The 14,421-nt window shown below is 37.3% G+C and overlaps 1 protein-coding gene across 2 annotated transcripts; it reads left to right on the top strand.

Annotated features, from left to right (window-relative positions):
* The first annotated feature begins 6,228 nt into the window (after window positions 1-6,228).
* LOC109020497 (NEDD8-activating enzyme E1 regulatory subunit AXR1-like) lies at window positions 6,229-14,170 on the top strand. Of its 2 annotated transcripts, XM_019002964.2 has the most exons (15): window positions 6,305-6,435; window positions 6,859-7,031; window positions 7,126-7,289; window positions 7,724-7,834; window positions 8,420-8,499; window positions 8,649-8,799; window positions 8,902-8,995; window positions 9,363-9,451; window positions 11,153-11,226; window positions 11,338-11,500; window positions 11,812-11,897; window positions 13,237-13,320; window positions 13,416-13,596; window positions 13,689-13,806; window positions 13,899-14,170. In XM_019002964.2, the coding sequence occupies exons 1-14, from the start codon at window positions 6,398-6,400 to the stop codon at window positions 13,770-13,772; spliced, it is 1,572 nt and encodes a 523-aa protein (XP_018858509.1). In that variant the 5' UTR covers window positions 6,305-6,397; the 3' UTR covers window positions 13,773-13,806; window positions 13,899-14,170. The 2 variants fall into 2 exon arrangements, with proteins under 2 accessions (XP_018858508.1, XP_018858509.1); XM_019002963.2 differs by having other exon boundaries at window positions 6,229-6,435; window positions 13,689-14,170.
* Window positions 14,171-14,421: the final 251 nt, after the last annotated feature.

Raw genomic sequence — 14,421 nt, 5'->3', positions numbered from 1 at the left:
GACTTTACACTAACCAGGGTGTTTCACAGCTTGTTTATAAGTAGTGGGATCAGAGATGGTTAAAGTAGAAGTAGAAAAAGCAGTAAATGAAGGGGAAATTTTCTGGTAAGTTAAAAAATGAGCAAGAGAACAAGAATTACCAATGTTGGACTTGGACAGCAACTGAGAAGTGGCTGGAAGTGAGGTCTGGCTGTAGTGGAACTCTTGCAAATACTGTGTAGCTCTTCTAACTCTGGTGGACTTACGGAGAGGGGGGTTAGATGGTGGAGAAGGGGGGGTTAGGCATATGTGAGGAAGTGAAAGGAAAATGGGAGGGAGGGGAGACAGAGTTGGAAGGTGTGGATGAGGTTTGTGGGGTGGTTTGATTTTGAGATGGGGCTGGAATTTGAGATGGGGCTTAGATTTGGATGGAAGAGGCAAGATGTTGAAGTGTGATAGGGCTGAAATTCAAGGGATTGGTGGGAAAGTCAAGTGAATTAGGTAAGGGTTTAGTAAAAACAAGTGTGGGAGAGGGGTTGGATGAGAGATGAGGTAAATGTTGGAAATGAAAGGTGGATTCATGGAATATGACATCCCGAGATATAAATGTGGTTCTTGATTCAAGATTAATGAGTTTGTAACCTTTAGTACTAAAAGGGTACCCTATAAAAATGCACATGTGACCTCAAAGGTCAAATTTCTTCCTACCTTGATGTAAGGTGGAGGCAAAACATAGTGAACCAAAAACTCTTAAGTGAGAATATGAAGGTGGAGAGTTAAAAAGAAGTTCAAAATGGGTTTTATTTTTAAGTCAAGGACTAGGAGTCCTATTAATGAGGTATGTGGTTGTTAAAACACAGTCATTCCAAAATTCAAGAGGAAGACTAGCTTGGAATTTTAAAACCCGAACTACATTGAGAATGTGTTGATGCTTTCGTTCCACAATTAGTGTGATGAATAATACCTTTGTTGTTGAAAAAATCGTGCATAAGAAATTCTTTGCCATTGTCACTTCTTAGAATTTTGATTTTGAAATCAAATTGATTTTCAATTAAATTGGCAAAAGATTCTATGTTTTTTCTAGTTTCAGCTTTAGTGTGAAGAAGATAGAGCCAAGTGCTTCTAGTAAAATCATCAACCATGGTAAGAAAATAATTAGAACCATCATAGGTAGGGACTAAATTGGGTCCCTAGAGGTCACAATGCACAATTTCAAAAGGTCTAGTTGTTTTATGTTTGCTGTGAGGAAAATGAAGTGTATGAAATTTTGCAAGTGTACAAACATAACATGGTTTTGTATTAATGATATTAATGTGGTCTTTTACAATAGGATATGCAATCATATTTTAAAGTGGAAATGAAAGATGGTCTAGGCGACAATGCCATAGGTAAGTAACAGTATGAGAATGGGAAACACAAGCTATTGGTGGAGTTTTGTAGAATTTTGAAAGTGTTGAGGCCAAAGTAGATGGAGAAACAGTAGTATTAAGTAAGTAATAAAGTTCATTCCTCACTTCACCTTTCCCAATCGTTGTCCATGAGAGAAGGTCCTATATGAGTAAAAAATCAAGAAAAAACACAAGACACCAAGTGAGTGAAGCAGCCAATTTCTGGGCTAAGATAAGATTATATTTAAAAGAGGGAACACACAAAACATTGTTAAGAGAAATGGAAGATGCCAATTGAATAGTGCCAGTGTGTGTGACAGGAACATTAGTTCCATTTGGGAGCCTAACTGAGTGAGAGATAGAGGCTATGATGGAGGTGAGCAGAAAGGGGCAGAAGACCATGTGGTCTGTTGCGCCTATATCAATGATCCAAGGAATGTTTGTAGTGGATAAACAAAGTGATATATCATAGATGTGAGGAGTCGATGTAGAAGGAAAATTGGATTGAATCTGATTAGCAGAAGGCTGAACAACAATGGAAAGCTCCCGAGGTTGAAGTAAAGCCAGAAGTTGCTAGTACTGAGTCTTAGTGAGACCCACTTGAGCATCACTGATAGTCTCTGGTTCTGAGGCAGATTGAGCAGCAACAACAGAGGAACCTTGTGTGTTATTGAACAATTTATGGTCAGGTGGGTAGCCATGAAGCATATAGTATTTCTCCATCGTGTGTCTAGACATGTTACAGTGGGAACATATAGGTGGCTCAGCATTTCCGACTTTGAAACAAGTATCAAGGATGTGGCTAGTGATTTTACAATAAGTACAATATGCTCTGTCTTTCTTGGGTTTGGATTGAGGGAAAGCTTTAGTGGGGTTTGGGTACGATTTTATGACTGCAAAGGCCAAGGAGTCAGGAGAAGGGTTGGTGGATGCCATCTGGGAATGGCGTTCCTGTTGTTGAATTAGGGATAAGACTTTGGTGAGTGGAGGTAATGGGTCGAGCATCATAATTTGATCCCGAATAGGGGAATAACTATCGTGCAAGCCCATAAAAAATTGAAACACGCAATCACGTTGATAATGATCAGATAATGTTTTCATTGAACCACAAGTGCAAATAGGCATAAATCAACAACTCATCCCAAAGAGTTTTTAGCTTGTCGTAATAAACACTTATAGTGTCAGATTCTTGGAGAAGGCTAGCTAAGTTCTTCTTGAACTGGTAGATTTACAGGCCGCTCTGATGAGCAAATCGATCCTCAAGATCAAGCCAGATCTCACTGACATCATCAAGGAAAGCGATGTTGGATCTGATAGAAGGGCAAATGGAATTTTGTAGCCATGAGGCTACCATATCGTTGTAGCAGTTCCATAGATCAAGAAGAGGATCATTTGGGTCAGTGGGTTGAGGAAGTGAGCTGGAAATAAACCCCAACTTGTTCTTCATGTGGAGAGCCCTCCTTATCGCACGCGACAAGGTAATATAGTTGTCATTGGTGAGGAAATCCATGACAAAATCACGGCATGGTTGTTGCCGTTGTCTAGGTGAAAAGGATTGTTAGGGTCTGTGAGGTTTAGGTAACGGATTATGGTTGTGGCACTGTAGGTGTTTGAGGGTTTGTTGGAAGAGACAGAGAGATGCGTGGAAGATGAGGAATCGTCTGAACTATCGGGAGAATCGTCCATGGATTGTGCTCTCGAGGCTCTGGATACCATAATAGGGTTTAGAAATCAAAGAGGGCAGAGAGCTATTTCACACGAAGGAGATGGAGAATGCTTGAATATTCCTGTGTATATTGATACCGTAGCACTGTACAACCAACAAATATATATACATCTAAAGCGTAACAAACTAACTGCTAATGTACCACAATGGTAATTCTCTAACAATAGGAAAATATCTACAGAATAATCAAAAGAATATTCGAGAAATGAAATATATGAAATATGTACAGTATCATCCATGCTCAGACTTATGATTTAATACAAGATGACATGAAGCTTCTGTAGTAGATGAACAACCTATAGCTGGGAGATCATTATTATGTAATACGTGTTGCCCTTTCGCGTGCATCCCTCTGCTGCTGAACTATGTCGTCGTGTGGGTTGCCTTCCAAACAAGGCTCGAGAAATTAGATCTCCAAGAATCAAAGCCTCTGCACCGAACCTCTATGGAGCTAGCCGTGCGAAATACGAAGAGGTTGCAAAATATTTGATAAAAAGAAAAAATAATTACACATAATTGATAAATAAATAAACAAAGGAAGCAAGACAAGAAAAAGGAAATGCATGAGAAATACGAACGCCCAAGAAAACAGTGAACTGTAACATATGGTTTGCATACTCTCACGGGACTTTCAACGGTTTTCTCCAATAAAATATTATAAAAAATTAATACAATTAGTAGTGGGGTTCAACACATTAAATTCTATAAAAAAGTCAAATTAATCTTATCTCATCTCTTTAAACAAACACACACTTCATATTATGTCATCTTATGTCATCTATACTCAACATATAAATACTATTCATACATATTTCAAAAAATCTCATCTTATATGCGAAAACAAACAAGATAAAGTTGCAAAAATTAATTATTTATTGGTTTAAAAAATATCAAAAAGTCTACTTGCACCTAGCATGGGATCCCCCACGTACCCGTTCCACGTGGAAAAATTGAAACGACGCTTTTTGTGTTTAACCCAAATGACAGAACACCAACGCAAGTTACTGAGCGAGAGTGTGTTGTGTGAAAGTGGAGAAAGATGCCTTGGAGCAGGTTTTCTGGTTCTCTAAGGTCAACGTGGCGATTAACATGGACAACACTTTCCTTCTGGGTAACGTTTTTAGAGAATTTGACGACTTCCTTTTGCATTTTTTTGCTCAGGTCGCTGCTACTAGAGCAGCTGCAGAGGATGCCTATCACGTCTTTAGAAAATGAATCTCTCTCTTTCTCTCTCTCTCTCTCTCTTCCAATGAATTTTGTCGCCGAGAAAAATGGCTGGTTTCAACATCGTTTTGGTTCTCCGCATCTTCATGGAGAATTCAATTTAATAGAAATTAATGCCACTCTAGTATTCTACGCTATACTATTTTGCCAAATTAAATAGATTGGACTGATGAAAAATCTCATATTCAACTCGCTTGGCACTTTTTTACGTCTCTCTAAAATTTTCAACTACTAAGATGATCTTGTTACAATTTCTCTTCTAATGTAACATGCCGATTGTAAGGAATATTTCTCAGTACAATCTTGAGCACACGGTGATTATCTGTTGACTAGATCTGATTTTTCAACCATGATGATCTCATGAGTGTGTTCTCCACTTTCACGAACAGAGCAAGGTTCGTCTTCTTCCTCTACCCACGAACAAAGCAAAGGCTGGGTCTTCTTCTCATCTTCTTCGTCTACCCACGAAGACGAACACAAGTTAGGTTCTTCTCATGTCCTAAAGAGCAGCCCTCCACTAAGCATTAGACATGTAAGAAAGTGATGAATTAGCACAATACACAAGGATACAGGTGATTAAAACTAAAAGGTTAAACATTGAAGGAGCTTTCACCCCTGCAGCCCTGTTGTTGTCTTACTTTGGCGAGATATCCGACTAGGTAAAATATCAACTTCAAATCCTTGTCTGTTTTCTAGTAGAAATTATCTAAAAATTGATTATTTTTGTATTGAAAATTTTCGTTAGGCTCAATTGAAAAATATAGTCTTTGTCTATTTGAATTTTTTTTTTCAAAAAAAAAAGAAGGGATTTCTCGTTTCTTTTTCTTTGAGCGAACTATTACTAGGTACTTGTTCCTGCAATATTTTCCAAAAATGGAATCTGGATTTTGGCCTAGCATGTCCAATGGATCCATCTTCCTTAGAGAAAGAAATTGGTGGAAGAAGTTGTCTTTAGTGACCGTGAGATCGTTCGATTTGACATAGAAGCTTGCTTACTGAAACCCACTAAACATTCTTTGGCATAAAGAACCCAACATCGGCTTAAGCTTGCTAAGCCATAAAGATCTTAAGCAAGCTTGTTGAAACCCACTAAAAGCTAGTTTTTTCATGTAGAACCCAACAACTTGTGAATGACTTGGAACCCAACAACTTGTGAACGACTTAGAAAAATCTGTAGTAGAAAAGTAGAAACAACGGCTTTGAAAGTAGCTTCTACTGCAGATGTAAACAGATCAGGGGATAAATCTGCAGGTAAAAATCCATTTTCATCTGAGGAACCTTCTGATTCTTTGTTTGACAAGCCCCTGAGCTTAAGATTCTTCTCCTGCATCTGGTTTGTCGCATCAATCTGCTGCTGCAACTGAAGAACCTCAGAATCTTTATTCTGAATTTCAAACTAAAATTTTTGGGGTCTGTTCGTGTCGACTGGGGGGGTTGAGCTCCGTCTGTGCCGTGGGATGAGTGTGGGTTGGGATGGAGTGGAAGACGAAGAATGTGGCATGGGAGGGCTGTATGAGACGTTATGATCGGGTGTTGCCATATGCAGAACATGTAAAATGAAAAGCTTACGTGGAGCCTTACTATTAGAGGACTGTTTATTGAAGAAACCAGCCAGACCGGTCTTTAGGTTTTCTTTTTCATTTTCTCACTATTTTTGTGTTTTTGTTCTTTTTCGAGTAATGCTACATACAGTCGTAAAATGCGTAAATTTTATACAATTGCTTTGAAAAAGAATAGAGTTCACTATTAAAAATTAATTTCTTTTCATGTGAGTTTTATATTTATTTATTTTTTTTAAAGTGATTGTACAACGTTTGCATACTCATTTCTCTTAATTTTATAAATATATCGGCAGCCAATTCCACCGATGGTAAACGCCGGGTACCTGGGGCGGAACTGAAAAAATATAGACAATACTGAGAAGAAAAAATAAAAAGATGGCTTACGAAACGACGCCGTTTGGAAAAAAATCCAGTGACTTTAGTTCCTCTCTTCCCGTCCGCAGTGATAGACTCAATAGTCAATAGTCACACCAACACACTGCGTAGGTACCAAGCGAAATTTTTGAGCAGCAGACAGCATGGCTGAACCCAAAATCAAATACGATCGCCAGCTCAGGTACCGCGTCTCCCTTCTCGGAAAATTTTCCCGTCTCCATCTTTTTCCAAAAATTCATCTCTCTCTCTCTCTCTCTCAGTTACTTTTGATTCCTCGTAAATTATTTTCCAAGAAAACCGTTTCCCCAGAGGAAAGTCATATATTCTGTAAAGATTTACTGCAATTCGCTCTGAGTTAGCCTTTTTGTTTTTGCTTATAGCTCTTTCCTTTATTACACTTTGTTATTAATTTTTTTAATTATCTAATTTTTAGTTAAATTTAAATCCATTTTTTTTTTCTTATCGTTGATGAATGAGCAAAAGAATATATACTAATAAAATAACAAAAAATGAACTCGGAAGTGTTGTGTGCAATTTATGTCTCCTTTATTTTGAAATTATTACTGTGAGAAGCTCGATTTACTGAAGCTGAAAGAAATTTTAGGATTTGGGGTGAACAAGGACAGGCAGCCCTTGAGAAAGCTAGTATATGCTTACTCAATTGCGGTCCAACCGGTTCTGAGACACTAAAGAATCTTGTTCTTGGTGGGGTTGGAAGCATCACTGTAATTGATGGATCCAAGGTTGACGCTGGGGACCTTGGAAATAATTTTATGGGTATGTATGAATGTGTTCTATATGTGATGCTATATTTCCCTGCTGCCTTCTTAAATTAACTGTCTTTTCTTGTTATTCTCTATAATGATGGTAGTGGATGAATCTAGCGTTGGGCAGTCGAAGGCAAAATGTGTATGCGCATTTCTTCAAGAGCTAAATGATGCTGTTAAGGCCAAGTTTATAGAAGAGTATCCAGAGTCGTTAATTGAGACCAATCCCTCATTTTTTTCCCAGTTTACATTGGTAGTAGCTACTCAGGTATGGAAGCTAATGTTTACCTACTTTTCCATCGTGAAGATGACATAGTTCAAGTAGAGCACATTGCTTTGCATACCATGGATCTTTTTGCAATCTACGTCTTGCAAATAAACCATCATTTGCTTTTTTATTTTAATGAAGCAGACAATTTATGTTTTGTTGTTATATGTAGGATGTAGATGAACTTTTATATGTGCAAAAAAAATAGAAAATTAAGAAAAGGAAAAGAAAAATTGAGTGTCCAAGGTGGCTTGTACTTGTGGTTGTGTTGCACCCAGATTTTTTATAACATTTGTGTGGGTTGTATCTCATTGATAAATTGGATGGCAGTGGCCTTCTGAATGCATAATCTAGTTTCGATGTTTTGTCAAATTTTCTGTTTCATCATATTAACTTCAATAAATATAACTGAGTCTTCATACTTCCACTTTCAGCTAGGGGAAGACTCGATGCTAAAGCTTGATAGAATCTGTAGGGAGGCAAATGTAATGTTGATCTTTGCTCGCTCCTATGGCCTTACTGGTTTTGTCCGAATCAGTGTGAAGGTAATCTTCTTTAACTTTATTAGGCTGCATTTGGGTGCTGAGGTGATCTCAGATGATTTGAGTTGATTTGTGAATAGTAGTGTTTGTGGGTCCTATTGAGATGTGTTTGAATGTATGAAATAGGTTGATAGATGTTTAACTTTTTATGGGAAGTTGAAAAAGTAGTGGGTTCCATCAATGTTTGGTTTGAGATAGGTTGAGATGTTGACCCTTATTGTTCCTCCAAAGGGATAACCTGGACACAAGAAGGATGATCAATAGGGTTTCCCTTAAGCGCAGATCTAGCTTAACATTTCTCTGTTTGAATCATCAGCAACATTCCTTTGACTATTAACTTGTTATCTAAAAAAGGAACCTCTGGAGCTTGGCATACAATTTCCGTGAGGTAGGGACTACAGTTAGTCAAAATTTATGTACTTTTTGATAATTAATGGAAGAATTAATTAGGGAATGCCAAAGGCATAGCCCAACTTCATAGGAGTTAAATTAAAATTTATCCGAAGGCTTATACCAAAATGGTATCACATGTAGAAATTTAGCTCTACAAAAACAGTGCTATATCCAATTTTTTCTTATTTGTGGTAGGAACATACAGTTGTTGAGTCAAAGCCTGACCATTTTCTGGATGATCTCCGGTTGAATAATCCATGGCCCGAGCTCAGGAGGTACATATTTATTTCCCTTTGCTTGGCTATTGCATGTTGTCAAATGTATGTTGGTGTCTGGTCTGGGACACTTTTCAGCCATAATGTTTTGTCCTGAGAGCATCCACCTTGTGTTCCATATACATGATCGGGATTGTATCACATGATAGGTTTGCAGAAAGCATTGATTTAGATGTGCAAGATACTGTGGCCCATAAGCATACACCATATGTGGTCATTCTTGTCAAGATGGCAGATAAATGGGCCAAAAGCCATGGTGGTAGCCTTCCATCAACCAGGGAAGAGAAAAAAGAGTTCAAGGTTTACCTGTTTCCTTCATAGCTTTTATGTTGGCAGCTTTATTTTATTGATCATTTGTTAAATTTCTTTCGGGTAAAGTGATATATGTCTTGGCCATTTTAGGACCTTCTTAAAGCCAGTATGGTTGCAGCGGACGAAGATAACTATAGAGAAGCTATTGAGGCCTCATTTAAGGTCTTTGCTCCTCGAGGAATTAGTAAGTAACTAAGCATATAATATTCACAATCATAGGTGCTGATTTTTCTTGATGTTATGATGAAAATAAGCTACATACTCATGTTAATCGGATTAAATACCCTCCCCAGCATTAAATACCCTTCTCAGCATTTGTTTTGTAGCATATATTTTACATATCTAACATAAAGTCTCAGATCTTCATCATTAAAAAAGAAATGCATAGAGTTGATTCAGGTGCATGGTTGACAAGATGGTTGGTATGTTAGGCATCCAATATTTCACTTTCTACCATATTGGGATAGAGTTGGGATTGGCATGAGTCACCTTCCTCCAATATGCCTGGTTGAAACAAGTGCTTATTTTTTTCCTCATTTTGTGCATCTCAGGTTCAGACTTGCAACAGATTCTTAATGATAACCGTGCTGAAGTTGATTCTAATTCATCAGATTTTTGGGTGATGGTGGCTGCTCTGAAGGTTTGCGACTCCAAGCAGCATTTTTGACTTATATCTTTACTTGAATCTGATAGAACTGATATCGAATTCATTAGTGTTTATTTCTTAGAAGTACCGACATGTCTCTGCAAAGAGGCATTTAGAATAAGTTTCTGAGTTGACGGGCAAGGTTTTGGTACACCCTGGAGAATTATATTGTGGATATTTCCAAGAAAGTCGGCTTTTGAGTCAACCACCTTCTTTTACATTGCTCAATTGATAAACATCAATATCAATGTGATTCGGGAGCCTTGTTGTGGTCGGTCTGTTCGGAAACCACTGGCAACTGATGTTGATGTGATCTACAATTTTAACAGCCAACACCAGTCAGTTCAGCCATGGGAAACCACCAGCAACCAATGCCAGGATGTTGGTAGACGCTTGCATGATCACAATTAGGGGTGTAAAATTTTTTCTTTGGACTGAGAAAACCAACCGGATCAACGGGTTTCAGTCGGTCCAGACCGGACCAATCAAGGGACCGGTCAGTCTCGGTCCAAGAAAGTGAAGAACTTGAGTTTTCTGGTCTGGTCTTGGGGTAGGGTTTTTTTTTCAAGTAATTATGTAATTTTCTTCTAACTAATTATAAATAATTATTTGATTCTCTTCTAACCTAATTATTTATAATTAGATTATATAAAAATTAAAGGTTAAGAATTTTAAGACAAAGTATTAACTATTAATTATTTATAGCACGCATACTATTAGCATTATTAATTTATTATACTTAATTAAAATATTGAATTAGTTAATTTATTATACTTGATTAAAATACTTAATTAGACTTTATTCTTAGATTATATCATTCACTTTGATTTTTTTTTATCATTTTATATAATTTTTTGTCAAAAAATTGAAAAAAATATAGTCCGGACTGAAATACCCCAATAAGACTGACCGGATTGAACCAAAACGGACCAGTCCGGTCTGGTCCAAAGTCCTTATTGGTCCAAACTTTTGTTGGACTAAAAACATTGGTCCGGTCCGAAATTCTCCTCCAAGTGACCGGACCAGACAGGACCGATTACACCCCTAATCACAATTAACAAAACCACATGAGAGTTGCCAATAACCATGGAACCCCAAGTTTTCATTGGTTGACATGACTTCTGTTGGAAATCGATTTTTTATTACATATCCCCACCCGATTAATGTTGGAAATCAACAGTTTTCAATCGGATGGGCCAGGGCAGGTCAAAAGGGCAGGTTTTCTCCTGTCCTAGAGTTGTTGAATTCCAAGGAGCAGATGCATGGAAAGTATCTAGTTGTCATGCGTCCCTTTGGAAGAATTGAAATAGGATGTTAATTTCTCTCTTAATCTAAAGCTTTAACCCCTTACTGTCATATTTATCATTACCCCTTCCCTCTTCTTCCCTCTCAATGCAAGCATACACGCACCATACATATATGTATGTTGTATTAGAATTGACCAATTTCATGCTTTTTAACTTTTTTGTGTAGTACCCTATTTCCTCTCACATGTACTATGTACTTTGGTACCCTATAAATTTCTTTATCTGGTTGGGATCTGGGTCTACCCTGTTATAAGTTTCCGTGCCATTTCTGAAAACTTAACATTGCTATTTTATTTTTGTTATGGTGTGTCATTAATTAAAATTTTATTTTTGTTAAAGGCGTTCATTAAGTTAAGTTGAATAATGGTGTACTTTCCTCACTTTTCAGGAATTTATAGCAAATGAAGGTAGTGGCGAGGCACCACTTGAGGGATCAATACCTGATATGACATCGTCTACTGAGTCAGTGGCTTAATCTCTCCAAAATATAATGCTATCTTTTTTGGGTTCTAAAATTACAAACAAACTAGAAAATAGCTTGTTGAGACAAGCTCTCTATCAACTATCTTGTAGGCTTTATGTAAATCTGCAGAACATTTTCCAAGCGAAGGCTGAGGCTGATTGTCTTGTTATTGAGCAACGAGTTAGATATATTCTGAAGAAAATTGGTAAAGATCCAAATAGCATCTCAAAGACAACAGTAAAAAGCTTCTGTAGAAATGCAAGAAAACTAAGAGTAAGTCTGGAGCTATAGCCTTCTTCCCCCCACTTTTGTTGTAATACTTATAATCACCTTTTGCCCAATACGATGTTCTATCACCTTTTGTCTCATCATTCCTCTACATGCAATACTTACATATGTTCATTTTGATTTAGCTAATGACCTTTCTTTAATACATCTTTATTTATACTGTTTTTGACAAGCATCTTTACTTGTACTGATATCTCAAATAGATGTAAATGTCTCATTGATCAAGCATAGCTTATGATTGCTTATTGTTTTTGCCTTGTTTGCCTCCAATAAGATATTGATTTTTTACTTTGTAGGTTTGCAGGTATCGCTCCATTGAAGACGAATTTAATTCTCCGATTTTACCAGAGTTACAGAAGTATCTGACAGATGAAGATTACAGGTGTCTTTGAATATATTGTTTATGCTTTCAGATAATATTTGAATGTTCAATTATTTATTAATTATGCATCTTTGATCATCTCTGTACTTCATGCACAGTATGAGAGTGTGAGACCTTGTGCCTTTGAGACCGTTTCTCTGGTACAAAGTTTGAGGGGATGCTTGAGGAATGAGATAAGATGAGAATTTTGTAAATAGTAGTAAAATAGTTTGTGAATAGTAGTGAAATAGTTTGAGTTAAGATCTTTTATTGGGTTTTGGGAATGAAGAGAGAAAAAGTTGAATAAAAATATTATAAAGTTAAATATTTTTAGAATATAATTTTTTAATATAATTTTTGTTTTGAAATTTGAAAAAGCTGTAGTTTGTTGGAAGTTTGGAAAAATTGTAATGATTAAGTAATGATTAGATGAAAAAGTTGAAAATTTGAAATTGAAAAGTATTTGTATTTGTGTGATGCTTGAGAATGAAATTATGAGAAATTTTGAGATGAGATTCCATGCAAACTACCCTACTATATGCAGACGGCAGGACGTGCCTGATTGTGGGCACGTCGCAGTCAATGCGCGTGTCTTGACTTGCTGACCTCCTGTCCAACAAAGCCAAGTCCCTAGACTCGCCTGGGGTCCAGGTCAGGCTCTGGATCCCAAGCCCTTGACAAGGCCTGACTCGCGACCAAAGAAATCGAGGCCCTAGAGTCGTTGCGGGGTAAGGCCAAGTTCAGAGCCCTAAAGGGACTAGAGAGAATGGTAGAGAGAATGGAATAAAAAAAAGATTCCATTCCCAAACAAGCCCTAAAGCTTTTGAGCAGCAAGAGTGCACATGGATTCTTTAGGCATTACCTTTGCCAATATAATAAAATATTATAGAAAAACAGTACAGTGAGAATAATGATGAAAGCCCAGTAACAAAGTTGTGTGCAATCAATAGAAAATTAGGAAATTATGCTTCATTTTTTCCGATCCAATTTAATTGGGGTTTCAGAATACAGTACAGCTGATGTGACTCTCTTGATATAAAACATTTGGTTGGGATTGATTGGTGTAGACTGTCGATTGCCTAATTCCTTGATCCTACATTGCCTTTGATTGTCTTTGGTATACAACTTCAGCTTGTGGATTTTTTTATCTTCTGCACTAATTGAGTTTTACACCCTAGAATGTAACTGTTATTTTTTCTCTTTGGGTGCAATTTTTTCTGATGTAAGACAAGGTAAAAGATACATATACCTGATGCACAACCAAATTTGAAACAGAAAGAACAAAGTTACGTATTGACAGAGATCCTATTGACAGAGAACCTCTTGCTTACGGCCTATTTTCTTGTTATATGAATGGCAGCGTAGCTGTTGGGTTCTACATTTTGCTTCGAGCTGTTGATCGTTTTGCTGCTAATTACAACAGTTTTCCTGGACAATTTCATGGGTAACACCTACATTTGACAATACCATGTCTTTCTAACAGATCTTCCTATTTTTAAGTCCACCTTTCCTTGCTAAGTCTATTGTTAATGTCCACAGAGGGATGGATGAGGACATTTCCCGATTGAAGACTACAGCTGTTGGCCTCCTTAGTGACTTAGGTTGCAATGGCTCAACCTTGACAGAGGACCTTATCAATGAGATGTGCCGATTTGGTGCTTCACAACTCCACGCAGTTGCTGCCTTCATTGGAGGAATTGCATCACAAGAAGTTATTAAGGTTTTCTTTCGTGTCCTATTTTAATATTCTTTTCTCCTGATGTTACCCTCAATCAACTCTTACCTGATGACATGTCACTATATTCATTACAGCTCATAACAAGACAATTCGTACCCATGTCTGGGACTTTCATCTTCAATGGCATTGATCACAAGTCACAATTGTTGTGCTTGTAGTAGTTCTGGAGCTGAAACAGCTTTGAAATGACTGGTCTATTCTCATCTTCCCTTGGCTGAAACTATGTTGCAATTGTAGTCCCAGTAATATAGTTTACTCGGCAGCTCTGTAATTTTTGCATGCAGATGCCCCCTTACCTTTCCAGTAGTGGAGCAGAAACTTATCCGTACGAGCAGCTTTGTTAAACATGTTATATATGGGCTATTTTGAATGGAAGCATTGTTCACCGTGATTGAAGGCATGGTCCACTGGCTTGATGTAGTTTCCATGATATGGAGGTTTTGTGACTGGATTGATGTCTGTGGAGGTGAGAGAGAGACAGAGAGTGAGATTATAAAAACTAATTTTCAGCCTCTCACCTTTATATTGTCCATGAAATAGATGGTCGTTACCCCTACATTTTTTGATTTTTTTTTTTTTATTTAAAGAGCCGTGCCCCCTACATTAAAGAATAGCTTATTTCACTCCATTTGTTTGACATAATATTCTACCCACCGAAGAAGGTGCTCCAATATTCAGGTGCTTATAAAAAAATAAAAATAAAAATAAAAAGCGGATTTATTCTCCATCATTAGACCTATGATTACACATGTCATTAACATTTAAAGTCTAGGAGTTGGCTTTTAAGTGGTAAAGGCCTTGGTCTTG

Source organism: Juglans regia, chromosome 1 (genome assembly GCF_001411555.2).
Source record: "Juglans regia cultivar Chandler chromosome 1, Walnut 2.0, whole genome shotgun sequence".
Classification (NCBI taxonomy): domain Eukaryota; kingdom Viridiplantae; phylum Streptophyta; class Magnoliopsida; order Fagales; family Juglandaceae; genus Juglans; species Juglans regia.
The sequence above is the reverse complement of the archived record's forward strand: the minus strand, read 5'-3'. Positions and strand labels throughout refer to the sequence as shown.

Coding starts and splice junctions, on each gene's coding strand:
- LOC109020497 (XM_019002963.2), top strand. CDS start 6,398: ATGGCTGAACCCAAAATCAAATACGATCGCCAGCTCAG. Junction 9,452..11,152: donor TGATGGTGGCTGCTCTGAAG/GTTTGCGACTCC, acceptor CTCACTTTTCAG/GAATTTATAGCAAATGAAGG. Junction 11,501..11,811: donor GAAATGCAAGAAAACTAAGA/GTAAGTCTGGAG, acceptor TTTACTTTGTAG/GTTTGCAGGTATCGCTCCAT.